The 18,573-nt window shown below is 38.9% G+C and overlaps 2 protein-coding genes across 4 annotated transcripts; one reads left to right on the top strand and one right to left on the bottom strand.

Moving 5' to 3' along the window:
• Positions 1–3,270: 3,270 nt before the first annotated feature.
• Positions 3,271–7,903, top strand: LOC120546312. Of its 3 annotated transcripts, XM_039781173.1 has the most exons (3): positions 3,271–3,487; positions 3,769–3,903; positions 5,276–7,903. In XM_039781173.1, exons 1-3 carry the CDS (start codon positions 3,474–3,476, stop codon positions 6,429–6,431), a joined length of 1,305 nt encoding a protein of 434 aa, XP_039637107.1. In that variant the 5' UTR covers positions 3,271–3,473; the 3' UTR covers positions 6,432–7,903. The 3 variants fall into 3 exon arrangements, with proteins under 3 accessions (XP_039637107.1, XP_039637108.1, XP_039637106.1); XM_039781174.1 differs by lacking the exon at positions 3,769–3,903; XM_039781172.1 differs by having other exon boundaries at positions 3,271–3,903.
• On the bottom strand, positions 6,562–17,044 carry gata4 (GATA binding protein 4). Its single transcript, XM_039781175.1, has 6 exons — positions 16,306–17,044; positions 10,365–10,531; positions 10,090–10,215; positions 9,698–9,779; positions 8,792–8,928; positions 6,562–8,408 (listed from the first exon to the last, which is right to left on the bottom strand). The coding sequence occupies exons 1-6, from the start codon at positions 16,823–16,825 to the stop codon at positions 8,283–8,285; spliced, it is 1,158 nt and encodes a 385-aa protein (XP_039637109.1). The 5' UTR covers positions 16,826–17,044; the 3' UTR covers positions 6,562–8,282.
• Positions 17,045–18,573: the final 1,529 nt, after the last annotated feature.

Raw genomic sequence — 18,573 nt, 5'->3', positions numbered from 1 at the left:
TGCACATAAACACCCGCATAGAAAGATAGAAGAAGAGTGAGGCAGTGTATATTATACCATCAAAAACTTAATAAAACTCACTGATTAAAGCCTGACTGAAAATAGCCTGCGTATGGGGTCAGGTTAACAAACAATTCGATGACACACACATCCTGGTGAGAACCTGGATGCTTTCCTAGACCCACAAAGACTTTCACAAGTAAGACGACACATATGAAACACAAAGGTCAGGGAAAAGAGCCCTGAGAAACAGGCCTCTTCACAGCAGACTTTTAACTTGCCATGGTAGGAAAAGCACAAGTGGAACTAATTACATTAACGATGGCTCTGTTCTATTTAAGCGTCCCAGTGTGATAGTGAGCTAGCATGCTCAATAATACAACCCTGCCCTACTGCTAATTGGCATACACTAGTTAGATGCACCAGTGCTCTACCTACTATGACATGTCAAATGTTTGCAGTGAAAAAGACCTATTACCAAATTGTGTCCACAACAATCAACAGAGAGCATGAAATGTAATCAGTGTAAAATAAATGTGCCTGGGACACAACTGTGTTTTATTACTAATTGTGAGGAATGTACTTTAACGTGAGAAAATAACATTTTTTGTAAGCATCCTGAATTGGACCTTAAAGAGATACACCTTTTATGAGAGGGCAGAGAAAGCTGCAGTCAGCGCTGTGTGTGTACCAACAGCAGCAATCCTATTAGTAGGTTTATTGGCCAAGACCGGATCAGGAAAGACGCTTTCACCCTTAGTCAATCTCTCCCCCTCTCTCTCTCTTAATTTAAAGAGCTTTATTGGCATGACAAGACATTGCTTATTGCCAAAGCAGATAACATATAAATAAAAGGAAATTGACAATAACAGCATAAACTATAACTTAAACATAAAGTGATAAAAGCATGAGGAGTACAATGGTACAGCAAAATCATTACACAATTTAACACATTGTTACAACTTTATTACAATTTAACTCTTAACATATTTACATATTTACAGGAACCTATTGATCTAGGTGGATGTTTTGTTAGGAGTGGTGGTTTACTCCTGTGTGGTGTCAGAGCCAGTCTACCGAGAGCCGGTTCACTCCCTATTCAACCCCATTGTACGAATTTGCTTGCAGTTTCACCAGAGTTCCACTGGGGGTGATCGCGGGCGAGCGCAAAATGAATGGGACTCTATGGAGCTAGACTGCTAAATTTGTCTCTTTCGCCTGATTGCTGTTGAGAAATCTCAGATTTGACTGTAGTTTTTGCAAGTTCAACATGGATTATAGGTTGAAAGTTGAATGAACGAGTACTTATGTCCTTTCGATTGAGTCGTTGTTGCCTATAACACACTAGCATTCTGCTAATGAATGCTGATTGGTCAGTTAAGGGCTGATTACAACCAGAGATCCCGCTTGATGGTATCCGAAGCGGAACCAGAATGACAGAGTGAATATTTTGCCGTGGTCTTTAAAACATTAGCAAACCTCTTTCTAGTATGTGTATTGACAAAGAGAGCCTAACCTGTCAGCTGTGTTGTTGATGCCTCGAGAGAAAAAAGGAAGTGACTCAGAGCTTGCCGTATCGCAGTATATCTGGCCATACGATGTGTATGACGTCATTGACATTTTAAAAGGCTTTTTAGAACAAAAAAGCCACTTTAAAAAAAATCTAACACCCAGCAGTGTGTATTCTATTAGCCTCCCCTTTCGAATGCAACATTCAAATTACTAGACAAAAAAAATATATCCTGAGAAAAGTGGATTTTGAGGGGTATAGCTCCATAGAGTCCCATTCATTCTGCACTCGCCTGCGATCCCCCCCAGTGGAACGCCGGTGGAACTGCAACCAGTTCAGAAGCCGGAAGTATCAGGAGAGTGGAACTTCTCCTCTTATTAGAAATTCTCTGGTGGTGTTTCTGTGGTCATCTCTTAATCTGTGGCAGGAGGCGACATAAGTAGCTGCTAGATGCAGCAGTTTGAATTTCTCTCTCTCTCTCTCTCTCTCTCTTTGTCTCTGTCTTTGTGTTGTCTTACATTTGTATTTAAATTGCATGTTTATGTCTGACTGCTTTTTTGGCGTTAACAAGACTACAGCTTTGTGAGACTGAACGCACAGCGGCATTTTAAGCTAAATACTAATGGCAGCATTCTATCATTTGCTAATTAACAAAGTGCAGCTGACGCTGATAGCAATGTTGTTAGTTTTGTTGGTATTTGCTCATAAACTAGAGTTTTCAAGAAATTATAATGTTGATGATGAGCTTAAAATGACAACCCTTCAGGGTGACTGAATGGCAATCCCTCAAATAGTTGTTGAGAAATTTTACTTTACTTACTTACTTATTTACAAATGTAAACTAATGGTGTTGCAAGAGAGAAAAAAAAATCAGGGGATCACCAAAGTCAGTAGGGTTCATCCTCAGGGCACCATGAATGCCATTAAACAAAAACTTCATGGCGAACCATCCAGTAGTTATTCAGACATTTTATTTCAAAACCTTGAATAAAAGTTAATATCCTGTGTTGAACGCGCAGAAATGCTACTCTGTCAGAATCCAGACAGATCCTGTCCAACCTGTTACTCTGCATGGCGCAACAGTCTCCTCCTAATATGTGCTCATATGCCTTTGTTTTAACACTGACACTGTCTAAAAACCTTTAAACACAAAGAATGAAGGGTCCTTGCCAAAAAGTTAACACCATTTTCTAAATAATGTTTCAAATTCCTATACTTAATAACACACTAATGAATGAGCTCTAATGATGATGCCATACAACAACAAAATTGCTTTACGATAAATTCTCCTTCACAGTGTCTGCTCGCCATTATATTCAGAAACATACACATACTTGGAATCATGGGCTGACTTTTTTTAAGCCAGGTGAACCAAGGACTAATTGTGCAATTATATTTCAATAGGTATCGCTCTTGTTTACATAGGGTTAGGGTAGGGTTATGGACTGCAGCCAACCTCCAGCACAGTATGTGTCACTGAACCAGAAACATCTCATACATTGTCGATAGTCTTCTACTCTTATCACTCAATGAGGCAAAACTAACATGTCTTGCACTTCCAAAGAAAAGTGGGCCTTGATCTTTTTCCTTTTAAAATTCTTTGAACTTGCCAAACTGGAAAAAAGGGTTGCTGACGATATAACACAAGTTGATGACACACACTTGGCTTGGCTGAAAGAGGCAAAACGTCAACAGTGTTTAGGGAAGGTAATATCTATATGGCCGTGGCCCGTGAGCATTACCAAGAGGAGGAGCTCAGTGTTGAGAGTCACAAACTCTCAAACTGTCTTAATAAGTAAACTTGTTAGGAGTACATCCATTGTAGCCGTTGCTTGTGTAGCTTTGTTTGTCAGAGCTGTTTCTCTTGGCATCAGGAGACAACTAAATGATTGACCCTACAAGAGAAAAGAGGAGCCACATTTTAACTGAATGATTCCTGAACTACCAGGGCTGAGGAGTCTGGATGGAACTTACCACGTGAGTGAACTCAGTTGTTACTTTGACAAAAACTATGAAGGACAGGTGAAGGGACGTTTCCTTTCATCCTGATAGTGTCTGACTTTTCTTTCACTTTTCTTTGCTGAAATAGCTGAAACATTGCTCAGGCTCTTAAATTAATGTATTCTTTCAGCAAAACCATCAACAACTGTTGTCCACAGATGTCCCACGTAGCTAACCAGTATTTGGTTCATTTCTAACAGCCACTATACATACACTGTTCTCTGATCTTAAATGATAATCAGTCTGTTTTTATTCAGGTTAAGTCGTAAACGATCTCTGTTAAGTGGATATGAAAAGGAGCCTCCACTGTACACAAAGAAATGTTTGGCCAGTCTGAAAACTCTGCTGGACAGATATGAGACTGATAGAGCCACAGAGCATGTCAAACTGAAGTAAGTACTGACTGAAGAAGAGTTAAACTGTACAGTTCACATGGGGTGGAACTTTTGTCTTAAGCAATGTGTTGCAATTGGAAAGTCGCAGGTTTATTCTGGGTTGTAAAAGGACAGAGGGTATTTCAGGTGTCACGCATTTTCACTTCCTCTTGGTATTACTAATGTCACAAACATGTCAAGGTGACAGTATTACTGTATGTCATATTATATGCTTTATATGATATCGTTATGTTTCACAAGCCCTATATGTCACAGCCCGGGTCCTAGGCTGCAACAGACAAGTTTACAAGTACAAAATAGGCATGTTTAAGCACAAAAATATATAAAAGAATGTGGAATCAGTCATGTAAGTGTGTATGAGTGTGTGGAAATGTGCAGCAAAAAGAGAGGGACTGGTACTAGGAACTAGGTACTAGGAAGGTGGTGAGCTTAACGTGTGGCTTCATGTGTGGCTCAGGAAGCTAAGGACGACCCTCTTCCCCAAGCTCTGCTCTGACCCAGATCCTGTAACAAAGAAGAAGAGCCAGCAAAACAGGCACATCTAGCATTTCAACCCTAGAAATATGCTCATAGAACGGACACTTAACATGCCTAATTTGCATTTACTGTTTATTATTGACTTTGGAAAGATTATTTTAACAAAAAAGTAAATTATCTGATCTTAAAGGAAAAGTTCAACATTTTGTGAAATACCCTTATTTGCTTTCTTGCAGAGAGTTAGATGAAAATACTACTGTCATGTCTGTCCATTGAAAATGAATCTGCAGTTGCTTAACTTAGCTCAGCACAAAGACTAGAAACGGGGAAACTGCTAGCGTGGGCTTGTCGAAATGTAATGCAATCTGCCTATTATATTGCTATTAGTATTTCTTGGCTACCTTGGCTTGACTATTTCTTCCAGTCACTTGCTGGAGTCAAAACCAAAATGTGTCACTTTTTTTCCTTCAATATTTTGTACGGATTGAACAAACAAAATATAACGTGTTAATTATTGAGCTTTAGAGGTGCTGGTAGTTGGATTTTGTTACTGTTGGACAGAGCCAGTCTAGTTTTCCTCAGTTGAGTCTTTATGCTAAGCTAAGCTAAGCTAACCGGCTACTTGCTAGTTGATACATATTTAATGGACAAACATGACTTGGTATCTACTTTCTTGTCTACCTCTGAAGGAAAGCAAATAAGTGTATTTCCCCAAATGTCAAACTATTTGTTTAAAAATGTAATAAAATAAAAGTTTGACACCAAAATTCTTATCATATGTCCAATTGAACTTTGTGCTTAGAAGTGTCAAAAAGTATTCCTGATTCTCACTATGTTTATATACCCCGTTTCACAGTGTTTTTGTGTTATTCAGCCAAACTTTGTGTTCCAGGACGAGCTGGGGTCGGCCCTGCACACCTGAAGCCTGTGTGAATGGACGGTCACAACTCCTGACGGACACTGAGAGCTTCTTCCAGCAGGTATCATCCTGGGCTGACACACAATACTCTGTGAAGAAAGTATTGGAGCATCTCAAGTTCAGACAAGCCTCCAATGACATCTTACTCAATGAGTCAATTAACAAGAAATTTTTGGAGTTTCGGCGTGACATCACTGAGGAATGTGGTGCAGAAGATAAGCAGCATTCATGGGCCGTTATTGAGAAACAGGAGGAGGTCGTCATGTATGGACCTTATTATCCTAATTACAACAACGGAGAACACAGCGAGGACATCCTTATAAAACAAACCCAGGAACTTCTGGAGTCAGAGACTGTCTCAGAGGAGTGTAAGGTGTATGTTTTCACCATGAACAGCCCGTGTTTGGCTAGAAACACAGATCCATGCATGCTGAACCTGGTTCAGAAAGCTAAGGAGTGGTGGAGCGTGTATGGAGTAAAGACTCATATTGGTTTTGTGAAAAGCTGGGGCTTCAAAGGAGCCAAAGAAAATCTGTTCAGGGATATTAACTACAGCCAAGTGGACTGTATCGATCAGGCTGAGGACCATGAGAACTACGTCAAAGCAGCTGAAAAGGCAGATCTTAATCCTTTATGTGAAAATCTGTTTTCTAATGTGAAATACCTTCAGAGATCTGCAAGGTTCTCTTTGATAAACAATGTGCAGGGGTCAGACTGGAAGAGTTACTTCAAAAGTATGCATAGCATTTTTGAAAGCAAACCAGAAGAGGAGAAGAAAATCTGCACACAGGAGGCAAACACTGTGATCGAAGCTGCACAAGTTCTGCTTTCAGAAAAAAGTGGAAGCTTTGAGGAATATTTAGACAAGGGAGGTGCATTTGCTTTTGATTACACTTTTAACTCACAAGTATCTGACGTCATCCAGGATCAAATGAGACTCACATTTCAACAGTGTTGGAAAGAGATGGTGCAGGACAAATATGCCAAGATCATCAGGGAGAAGCTGACTGAAGACTTCAATCAATGTGCCGTCCATGTTTTTATCAAAGATATTGTAAAGTTCACAAAAGAATACTTAGAAATTGGAAGGATGCAGTTTTCAGAAGAAGCCCCACAAGTTGTCCGATAACTAAACTCTTTGCCAAGATGATGAGGAAGCTACTGTAAGACTAAATATTTCACACATTTGGTATGCATTTCAAGTGAAATGAATGACGCCAAACTTTTACACCATTTGCATTATGTCAAAATGCTTTGTCTTTATTAGTTTCCTCAGTAGAGCTACAGTTGCACACAGAGGAAGGGCATCAGGTAGTGTTATTCCACATGTCCACATCTTTCACTGTATCTTTACTGACAAAATATCACAAATGGTGTATTACAATTATACTGGAGTGGAGTTTTTACATATATGCTCATATATTTGTTGATAATTACATATGGCGACAATGTCCCACATTAACACATGTTGCCCCAGCCCCCCATACTTGTCATAAGCAAATTAAAGCATGAAGTATTTGGTAACAATCTGTACAGTCTTGATACAATACACCGTCATAAAGTCTATCAAACAACCTTGAGCTAATAGATTATGGTTAGATGATTGTGTGGTTTGGGGCTGTGCCTTTTAATAATAAATACTAGCAGGATTAAAGTTGATTATGCTTTTTTTTATGGATGCACATCTGCACTTGTGTCAGCAGAGGGAGCTATGTGCCATTACTTCCATCTGCATTCATAATGTGCAACTTAACTTGCTGCATAGGTAGTTTATTATGTATTTTTTCATAGAGATGTCAATACTGACGCACGTTAAATTGAAAGCCACGCCGCTCAGGTAACTGTCCAGAAACAAAGAGGGAGATCACATATACTGAAGGTCTTGAGGAGTGATGATGTCTTGAGCAATTCTCTCTTACAATAAGTTTAGAAGAAATTCTCATGATTATCTTCTCTTTGTAAAATTAGATGTACTGTGAAATTACCTGTGCATTACAATCAGTGGTATCACATATAAGGGACTGTAATCATTGAATGTCAAGTTTGGGAAATGTTTAAAGGGTCAGTTCATCCGAATCACAATTCACATACATATCTGTTTCCATTTTGAGATATTGCTGCTCAGACTGAGCCGCCCTATTACAGCTAAGATGACTGCTTGTTTGAGTGTTGTGCTAAATTAATTGACATCCTTTGAAAATCTATAAAAAATAGCAAAGTGCTTTACTGGATACAGTTTGAATCATCTACCAAACATACAGAATACTGATCACATTGAGGTCTGTGGATTATTAAGTAACCGGCACATCGTTTGTTCTGTAAAGAGACTAGAGTAAAAATACATTTTCATTCACCTCCATTGCATGCAATGCAAGTAAATAGGCCTACCCCTTGTGAGTGTGAAAATATATAGTTGTTGTTTTTCTTATTAATGTGAACTGACCCTTTAAGTACACTTGCTACTCCATGGTGCTACGTTTGACTTTGAAGGGTGCTGTTGTGATTCTTGTGTGTGTCCATCATTCTTTGGCAACTTGTCCTTATTAATATGAAAATGACATAAAAATAACTCAGGGAAATAAAGTCTGACCATTATTGTTATTTGTTACTGGTTTATGTTACAGTATCAGTCACTTAATGCCCCTGCACTGGCATGGTAGACAGACACAAAAAAGTTTTTTCACTTGTTGCAGTTTTTCATACCAAGAGTTGTGTGTCTAATCACAGTACTACTCTTTAACAAACTGCATTCAGTCCATCGATTGCTGTGAGTGAACGCACAGTATCTGTGCAGTTCTGTTTAAGATCTCCATTTCTTTTGTGGCGCCCACATATTTGTCCCAGAGCATTGCACTGAAGGCACTGCACTGTGTGTGTAGGCTGCAGCAACATCTGCATCCAGAGCGTCAATCGGCTTTCTGCAGACACTTGTCTCTTAGGAGAGTTTAATCGGTATGATTTGAGATGCTGGTTAGGTCTTCTAGGCCAGGATTAGGTTGTTCCAGGCCTCAGCTTTGGAGCCAGAAGACCCACCGTGGCCCCCAGGGGACATCTTGAGAGGAATGGTCCCACTTTGAGTTGTCATGTAGGCTGGCAAGGCTGAAATCTAGAAGGACAGAGAAGAAAAGGGTGAGAAGGCCCGTATGGGAAGATGTTATGTAATCAGTCCTATGTGGGTGTTCCTTCCACTTTACATTGAGATCAAAAATTTAAAAAATAGGGACATTTATCTTTTCCTTTTCTGGTCCCATTATTTGGCATGTGGGAGTCATCAATATAGTACAAGAGTGCAAAATAGGACTCCATATTATAATAATCATGTCTAAGCAGTAGTTTAGCTATTGTCTGTTCCAGGTGATACACTTTTCTGGGCTTATTAGAATGTTATTAGACTAAATTTAATGAGCCTTTTTTTGTCATCACAACCGCCGACTCTAAAACAAATTTTGGAAGTAAAAATTCTCTGAAATTCAACTAAAGGTGTTCAACCTGTGCATGTGCACTGTGTTGGGTGTACAAGCTGTGAGTGTCCGGCTCCGTCTTTATCTGGCGAGGCTCCTCTGTGGTGTTGGAGGCCCGGGGAGTGCTGCTTGGCGTGACCGGAGTCCCCTCACTGCCTGGGGTCCCTGTGGAGCACCAGAGCTGAGGTCATTACACATTTACAGAAGGCATGCACATGTAAATGGTCCTAGTTAGTAGGTCTTAGCTATGCCCTAGTCTCGCATTGCCAGACCTTCCGCCACAAAGCTGCGGAGGAGGGTTTGGCGAAACGTGCTCTGGTTTATTGCCATTTCTTTAAACCAATCACAATCATCTTGGGCAGCGCCACGTGCCGCAAGGAGCAACGGAGCCTCTGCAAAATAGCCTCGGGAAGGAACTTATTTTGTGGAACATGTGTACGTCCATGTGTATGTCCACATAGCATTCCGGGATAGGAGAAAAACGTGCTCTGGTTTATTGGCATTTCTTTAAACCAATCATAATCCTCATAAGCACCGGGCAGAGCCACGGTGCCGCTGCAAAATAGCCTTGGGAAGGAACTTATTATATATATATATATATATATATATAACGTGTATGTTCAAAAGTTGTTTTAGTCATTCAACAGAAAACTCAGATTGGACAGATAGTCTAGCTAGCTGTCTCGATTTACCCTGCAGAGATCTGAGGAGCAGTTAATCATAGTCCTCATAAATCCACCGGAGTTTAAAATGCCAACACAAAGAAAACTGAAGGTAATGGACATCCAACCGAAATGAAAGAAATCCGGCGGCACCTGGAAAATCCCGGAAGTGTAACATCGAGGATATGGACTAGCTATGCCCCCTGCTTATCTAATAACTATACCTACATACATAAATACACAAACGTAAGTGATGTGGTTTTGAAGCTAACCAGTTTGGGACTTGTTGAGGTTCTTGGGTTTGCGTTTACGGGTCTGGATCCCCTCTTTCTTCATAGCCAGGGGTCGTGGTACCTGTCAGACACAAAGACAAAGGAATCAGTCAACAACAGCAGACTGAAGTAAGATAAGTGTAGCATCCGTGGAGGAATGGTGAAAATGTTATTTTAGAAAGGTGAGGTCAACATTCAGAGATGCAAAGGAAAATGGAAAGTTTCTCTTGCCCATTTTTTTCTACTAATTTCTGAAGATAGATTTTTAAAGTCTCTGGGAATGATCAGTTCAAGTAAAAAATATGTTTTCAACTGGCTATATACAAGATTTCAGCATTAACTGAGATGCACTTGCTCTTCCTCCCCTTCTCCGTTCTTTCCCTCTCTCTCACCCCATGGAGTTTCATGTAGAGGCCACAGGCGTTACAGACCGGCTCTCCCTCTGCGTTTCGTCGCCACAGGGTGGTAGTGGTGGTGTGACAGTTGGTGCAGGACAGACCCACCCTCCTCGAGGCAGACTGTAGCATATATAGTGTCAAAGCCATCATTTTAAAAAGGAGAAAAAGAAAATACGTTCATTTTACACTGCAGTAGTTAATATCCATGTAACACACCGTATTACTTCACTGTATGGTACAGAGTACAAAAGTGCTCTGCTGTCACCCACCAGTCGTCTTTGAGGTTTGATGAGAGGTCTGTTGATGCCGTTCATCTTGTGGTACAGTCCGCAGGCATTGCACAGGTAGTGGCCGGTACCATCCCGCCTCCAGAGGGGGGTCGACATCGCCCCGCAGTTCACACACTCTCGCCCCTCAGCAAAGTCATCAAACAGGTCTGTAGGAGGATGACAAGAAATAAATATGATATGCTAAAACATCAGTTTTTCTTTTCCCTTAAGCCTGATCTGGATCAAACAGTAATTTGCTTCTGTCATGTAAAAACGGTGGGTTATTTTTTTAACATCAGGTCAAAGATCATACAATACTATTGTATATGAGCTAGAATACCTTCTCTAACTCTCAAAACTGCACAGGATGAACTAAAAAAAATCCATCCTGGTCAAGTTGAAGCCACATTTTTCTGAGAAGTTATTTTACTATTTAATAGTGTTTTGGCAATAACTTGGTAAATCTGATGATGACAATTCAGTATCCATTGTCAGCCATGGCAAAGAAATAAAAAATAAATAAATAAATAGACCTTACATAATTGTTGTACATACAATGTTACACATATTCAGCTCGTATTACAGACCAAACCGAGCTAATTTCTACGATTCCTAGATAAATTAACATCCAGCTGAGTTTATGCCACTAACAATCCTTCCACTCTGCACTTCCCTGCACTGTCAAACACTGATTATCAAATGCAGTGACATCTCTACGCCAGCAGGAGAAGCAGGCTACAGTTTCACAGGCCCACACACCAGCAGCCTGGAATCCCTCCTTATCTCACAGCTCCCCGTGAGATAAAGAGCCAGCTGGAAATAGAGACGGAATAGAGCTTCATCATATTCAAATAGAGACTCCATGTCTATCACATCCCTTTCTCCCTCTCTCTCAGCTAGCATGACATCTCATAAATATAATCCTCACTCATCTCACCTCTCTCATGTTGCACAGAACAGAGAACCAAACCGTTCAGGCTTAGGGGAGGCATCAATCTGTGGTATGATGATGTGACAGCACAGGCTACAGTATTTATCAGCTGCTATGAGCTTATGCTGAGAATAGATTGAGGCAATGTGCAAAACATCAACATATTAACCGCAAAAAGACACATTTAAATCATATCATATTGTTGTTTTTAACTGTACGTTTCACTGTGCATAATTACTTTTCTTCAGATCATATTGTTGTTTTTAACTGTACGTTTCACTGTGCATAATTACTTTTCTTCAGATCATATTGTTGTTTTTAACTGTACGTTTCACTGTGCATAATTACTTTCCTTCAGATAGCGTTAATCTGGCCTCCATCTGCTTCTCCCTCGCTGGAGAGTCTAACTGATACATGTGCAGGCCTCCTCCAAGGCTGAGAGCAAAACAGAGACAGCAGGGCAAGCTAACCTTGAGCCAGGCAATTGTAGCCAACACAACACAGCAACACAAGACAATACACAAAAGAAACCCTGCAATGAGTCCATGTCTATCTAAATGGAGGTTCATTTTTTTACAGCGCTTTAAGAGGACATAGTTGAAAACAGCTGTGACTCATGTGAAGAAGAACTGTCTGCACAAGTTTTGAATTGTGTTTTTTTTAGTTGTCACAGTGTTGGCAGTTTAAGAGGGAATACAGTGGCAACATTTCAAAGTAGCAAAGTGTATATACTCAGCTTTATCTACAATTGTTTTTTTTATTCTACATGAATATTTCTTTTGATGTTGGACCTTTTTATTCAATCTGACAGCTGTGGTCACTAATGCAAAACATATGATCAAAAGGTTAAGAAATTGTGCTTAGCTAATAATAACAGAGAGGCCTTTCTCAATGGTGCAAAGTAATTAAGTACATTTACTTAAATATTGTACTTAAGTACAAATTTAAGGGTATTTGTTCTTAACTTGAGAATCTTAACTTTATACTTAATATTGCACTTTTTACCCCACTACATTTATTTGACAGATGTAGTTGTGTTTTACAGAAAAAAACACAAGATGAATCTATAAAACATGATGCATTGTTGTAAATGAAACAGTTTATGAAATAGTTTAATTAGCTCCACCCAAGATTAAATTCCATATACACATTAAAGTATCTGTAATAATATTCTAATGATTACAGTTTTAGTACAGGAGTTTTACTTGTAATGGAGTATTTTTACAGCTTGGTAATGTTACTTGTATTTACTTAATCTTACTATTCTTTTGATATTTTATGCCTTTTACATGCATTTCTTTTTAAAATATACTTTAGTAAATTTTTTTGATATTTTTCCACCGATGTTTACCCGAATGCTACGCAAACTGTAAAAATATGTGTGTGTATTATTTGCCATCATGATGCCATGCAAAGGGAGAGAAACTGTTAAAGTCATCAGTTGGCTTTTTGTTTAATAATACAGGCAGGGTCACAGGCTCCTTGTGTGAGGGAGACATGTTTAACTTTCATCACTGCTGGGGTCCTAGCAGAATGATAATACAGATATAATGTAATGATGTTTATCCAAAAAATATATAATAAAAAAATAAAAATGTTGGCGCCCATATATAGATGTTTACTCCTCAATGCAGCGGGCGCTGGTTTGACTCCGACCTGCGGCCCTTTGCTACATGTCATTCCCCCTTCTCTCTCCCCTTTCATTTCTTCAGCTGTTCTGTCAAAAATAAAGGCCGAAAATGCCCAAAAAATTATCTTAAAAAAAAAAAAAAATGTAGTCAGAGCAATGGTATAGCTGGTTACATTTAATACTTTTCCAATTGAATTAGATTACATGTATGAAATAATGATCATATCAAGGCAGAACTTGACAAACATCTGATCTTAAAACCGTTTTATACGCTATTTATAATGTCACAGACATTGGGCTGCTTCTCTGGAAAAATAAGACATAAAGTTGAAAAAAAAGTTGCTAACTTAATTTAAGCAACTTTTAAATATAAAATATTTGTCTGTTATTATGTTCTAAAGTTCCTTAGTTAAGCTACATATTATGCTAATTATCAATGACAATGATCATTAAAGGAATTCTCATGTGATTGATTTCGTCTTTCATTGACTGAGAAGAAAAAGCAAATCACTTCACAGCTGAGGGAGTTTCCCCTTTCTCCTGCTCACAGAACAATAGAGAGACTTTCACTGCACGGCTGAATGCCACTTCACCAAACACTTGGATTTGATTTAATTTGATGTGATTGTAAAACAATGAGCTGAAGTTGTTACTGAAACGCCTATGAAGAAAAGCGGTGAGTAAACAGGTTATATGTGCTGTGAGTTGAGTGTGATTGTAATCAGATGAAGAGGTCAGTGGGGATCAATGCTGTTATCTGTCACACTGTTGTACAGCCGATCCTTTTCTTTCTTCATCACACAGTTAGAAGAGGTGGCCTTGTAGAGAACGTTTATAGGCCTGATAAATAATCAGAATCAGTCAGTCAGCTCTACATCGCCTGCCTGCAACTTGTTCCAAATGTAGCAGCATCACTCCTCGCTGGTATTAGGAAGAGAGGCCATATCTGCCATGTGCTGGCTACTAGTGAACTACAAAATTGATTTTAAGATTATTTTATTTGTTTTTAAAGAACTGCATGGACCGGTGCAGGTTACGTTTTTTGAACTGATCATCCCCTATTTCACCTCCCGACCCCTCACATCTGGAGATCAATCACTGCTCGCCATTCCACGCACACAGTTAAAACCCAAAGGTGATCGAGCGTCTTCACTTGTTGGCCTTATATTATGGAATAATTTACCTCTAATAATTACATCTCCCCCCCTCCATGCACCTTTAAAACCCGTCGACAGACCCATCTCTTTTCTTTGGCCTCCTAATTATCATCCTGAAGACCTGACTGCACTCTGGTTTTCATTTGTTTGTATTGTATTTTGTTGTTAATGCAATGCTGTTTGTGTTCTGATTTTACAAAGATATTCTATGTTTTTATTAATTTACCTCTATTCTCTTATTAATGCCTGTGTTTTTATTTCATTGTTTAAATGTGCTCTATAAATAAACTTGACCTGACAACACAAAGCATTTAAGTGCAGTCAGACACAGAAAGAGTAAGCTGATATTTATAAATTAGTAATTTAATAATAATAATTGATAAAACTACTAATAATATTAAGTGATATGTCTAATGATGATCAGGCCCATCAGATTACAGTGTAAATTGTATGCTAATGAAATGGGGATGTATTCATGAATGAATGAAAAGGACATAGGGACATAATGCTAGCAGGTTACAGTTACTCCTGACATAAAAGCTGTTTCAATGAAAAAGGATCCACTATATCCTCACTAAAAGACTTGAGTATTCAGCTGAGTCCTGTACTGCTGATCAGATCACACACACACACACACACACATGCACACACACACACACACACTTTAAATTAAATAAAAATCTGACCTCAGTCAAACACAACTAATAAACTATAATCCCTATAAACTGTTTTATCAATGCCTGTATCCATTCAGGTTCAGTTATATCACTCAAATAATAGATTTCTTTGATTTATGAAAATAAACAAAACATGTCTGTTATATTGTGTGGCTATTAACTGCAGTCTTTAGGCTAACTGTCATTATACTCAATCTGGCTTGTTGGTTTGTTATATTCATAAAGGAAATCATTATAAAATGTGGTTTAAATGGCCTCCTGAAATAAAAATGTAGCCTTTTATGTGGAATCCTTGTCTTTTTTTTCAATTCAAAAGACATTGAATGAAATTGAACTGATTTTAAAAAAAAACGTTTTTCTTACTTTTAAAGGTGTAAAATGTCACTTCGAGGAACACTGAATAGCCTAAGTAGCCTAAAGTGTAGGTCTAGTTAAAAAGGTCTAACTAAAACGTGATAATGCAGCGATACAGAGAAGCAGAGAGCAGTCTCACCTATACCAACCTACAGGACTCTCAACAAACCACATAGGCCTAATCTCACACTTTAAGCAGGTTCAATTTATCGCTATTTTAGCCAGACATAACATTATTGGGCCTAAATTTAAAGAAAAAAATGCTTTCCATTTTATACTACCTGTCGTGCGATAGAAATTGTGTTACTTAAAGAAACCTTCTGCAGAGACTCGCCGTGTCTGCGTTGAATTTATCACAGTGATGGTTGATCTCACGTGGCAGCCTAGCTTTCTAAAAGTCGTCATTGTTTTTAGTTACTGTGTTGTTTTAATAAAATACTTGTGAATAAAAACAAAAGCACGCACGCGCCCTGCTTCACTTAGCCTAAATTAAACGTTTTAGAAATGTTCGTTCTGCAGAAATTTAATGAACAATAAATTATTATTATTATTATATTATATATATATATATATATATATATATATATATATATATATATATATATATATATTAAACTAGTCTCTTAATTCAGGGACGTCTAATTGATTCGTTTACCAGACTTTGAGTTAAATCTAGTCTTGTTATGTTGTATTACTGTTTTATAATATTGATTTATTTGTAATTTTAAATCATACTTTAAATTAGTGCAATCTGGTGTGTTTAGTGTGTTTTTTCAACTAATAGGCCTACTTTAATGTTAATTCATAAATAATTAAGAGATTATTTCTAATTTTTAGATTTTTAATTTGCGTATAAATATAGGCCCATAGCCTAAATTTTTCTTTTTTAAGAGAATCCTGTTCTGTAAAAAAAAAAAACATTGATTTTCCATAGATCTTACAACCTTTCACCTCGTTCATGTTTTGTATGGCCATTAAGCTACTCTTCATTAATCGTTGACAAATAAATAAATAAATGAGACATGCTTCTCTTGTTTTTCTCCCTGACAAGGAAGCTAATAGTTTGACATTCTTTATAGCCTATCTCTCTTGATGACAGAATTTCATAAAACACATTGGATTGGTGGAAAAAAAGTTCAGCATGACATTTGCACATAATATTTCAATGTTACCTTATTTTCCTGTTGCTCACCTATGTTTGGATGCCGTGTTGGGCCATGAGGAGCGCCGGTTTGGAGACCGTGGAGGACCGGGCTATCAAAGGGGGACGCCGGCCAAGTTCCACCCACGTTCGGGCTTATGTAGGTCGGGTAGGGGCTGTGATACGGCCCGCTGAGGCTCCGCGTGCCGTAGTGCTCCCTCCCGTTGGCAGAGATGTTTAACGGGCTGCTGTAAGAAGCCGTCTCCCGGACAGTGGCCACCCCAGAGGACAGAGGCGGGCTGGTGGAGAAGGCGAAGCGCGGAGACGCCGGGGAGTGGTTGTACGAGGGCACCGAGTCGGAGCACGGCTGAGCCCAGGCAGAGTGGCTCGACACGGGGCTGCTCTGCTGCGACGCACCGGGCGTCTGGAGGTAGGGCAGCGCCGGGATCATGGGGGTGACGACCCGGGTAGTGGGCACATAAACCGGAGGGGTGCCCGCCGAGGCGTTGTGCAGAAATCCGGCATCATAGGAAGAGGGTCCGTGGTTGGTTGTCATTATGCCCTGATACATGTCCTCTCCTTGAAGCTGTACATCCGTGTTGATAGAAGGGATAATGTTAGTGTGGATACAGTCACGCACAGGTCTAGGAGTATTAACGCAAAATATAGGCTAGCCTATATAGTTTAATACAATCCGCAAAGCTCTCTCGTCCTTAATAAAATTAGATCTGCTAAGAAGTGAAGCAACATTCAGAAAAATAAGAATACAACTGAGAGAGGGGACATGAGAGAGGAGGAGGAGGAGGAGGAGTGAGAGACTTTTGTGATCAAGATCCAGCTGTTATCATCTCTCTCTCTCTCTCTCTCTCTCTCTCTCTCTCTCTCTCTTCAAGCCAAAAAAAATGTCAAAATGACTTCATAATGAAACCTAATAACTTTCGACCAACCAAATTTTAGGATATTTTATTCTAGATATCTGAAGTGACTTTGCTTTATAAATGGTAACCAGACTTTAAAAAAAGCCTATAAAAGCCTTTACAATGAATTGATCTCACTAGTAAATGTCCTCCCTGCTAAGTTCGATAAAACAGCGTTTTTGTTTGTGTTTTCTTTTTGTAGATTGTGGTGATAATTTTAACACACAAAATGTGTGATTTAAATGAATAACGTTTTCAGTAGAGTTGTTGGTCTCTTCCCTGTTACAGACATACAGTATATAATAGCAGATCATAAACCATTTCAAAATATCTGTAAATAAAATCATTTTTAACATTAAAGCAACTTTTATTAAAGTCCCTGAGTTGCTTCCAAATCCCAAGCTAAATCCTCCATTCGATCAATACCAGCGCTCTTTAACATTTGTCAACATTTCTTTCGTAATTTAATATGAAAAAAACGCAGTAGGCCTAGGTCTAAATAGTTTGTTTAATTTGTTAAAACGACCTCAGTCTTTCATTAAATGGTGATTGGTGGATGGTTAATTTCCGAGTAGGCTCATCTTTTCGAAGAAATCACCACAATATTCTGTCTGTGGTGCTTATATTACTGTGATCTCTTTTTTTCCCAGCGGTATCTAAAGCAATAATAGGCTACACATCATAATCATATGCGTATTCTTTTTCTGCAAACGTGTACATGTATACATATTTCTCCTATGTTGTCTATGTGAATTCAAAACGTAAATTAAAAACGTATATTAGCCTGGTGATATGTGGTATATATTTCGCAGCAATGTGCTGCTTTACAAGCTCAAAAAAAAAGTTTGATTATTCTGGTAAGCGATCAAGATATTTTAAAGTTGATTAACACGTATAGTGGCCGTTATTAACGACATATCAAGTGCACAGTTTAATCAATCCATTTCCCCAAACGTATCCGTTATAGACATATAGGCTACCTCGTATTTAATTAGCAGTGACCGATGGGGGGTCTAACAGAACATTGATTTGATTATGACTTCTTGGCTTCCATTAATGTGCTGACCTGCCATTTATACATTTTAAATAAGGCCTACTCTTTTTTGTCTTTATGACAAAAATGAAAAATTGTGCTGGATGCTTGACGCGCCTTTAGTCGGAAGTCCCGGGATGTTGTTGTCCTCATGGGGACAGATTTATACCTGTCATCAACACCAGTCAACGTAAACACACGAGGCCATTTCATTGTGTAGCCACTTCCCACAAGACAGCTTCATTGAGTTATGTGGCTCTATGAGGCTGCCAATACAGTCCAGTGTGTGTGTGTGTGTGTGTGTGTGTGTGTGTGTGTGTGTGTGTGTGTGTGTGTGTGTGTGTGTGTGTGTGTGTGTGTGTGTGTGTG

The sequence above is a fragment of the Perca fluviatilis genome, chromosome 18 (genome assembly GCF_010015445.1).
Source record: "Perca fluviatilis chromosome 18, GENO_Pfluv_1.0, whole genome shotgun sequence".
Taxonomy (NCBI): Eukaryota; Metazoa; Chordata; class Actinopteri; order Perciformes; family Percidae; genus Perca; species Perca fluviatilis.
Note: the sequence above shows the minus strand (reverse complement) of the source record. Positions and strands in the feature narration are given on the sequence as shown.

What these genes read in the sequence shown, in the direction of transcription:
- gata4 (XM_039781175.1), bottom strand. Translation starts at nt 16,825, where the DNA reads ATGTATCAGGGCATAATGACAACCAACCACGGACCCTCTTCCTATGAT. An exon ending in AACACGGCATCCAAACATAG is followed by an intron (nt 10,532 to 16,305) that starts GTGAGCAACAGG and finishes ATCCTCCTACAG; the next exon opens with ACCTGTTTGATGACTTTGCT. An exon ending in TCAAACCTCAAAGACGACTG is followed by an intron (nt 10,216 to 10,364) that starts GTGGGTGACAGC and finishes TATATGCTACAG; the next exon opens with TCTGCCTCGAGGAGGGTGGG.
- LOC120546312 (XM_039781172.1), top strand. Translation starts at nt 3,743, where the DNA reads ATGATAATCAGTCTGTTTTTATTCAGGTTAAGTCGTAAACGATCTCTG. An exon ending in ACAGAGCATGTCAAACTGAA is followed by an intron (nt 3,904 to 5,275) that starts GTAAGTACTGAC and finishes TTTGTGTTCCAG; the next exon opens with GACGAGCTGGGGTCGGCCCT.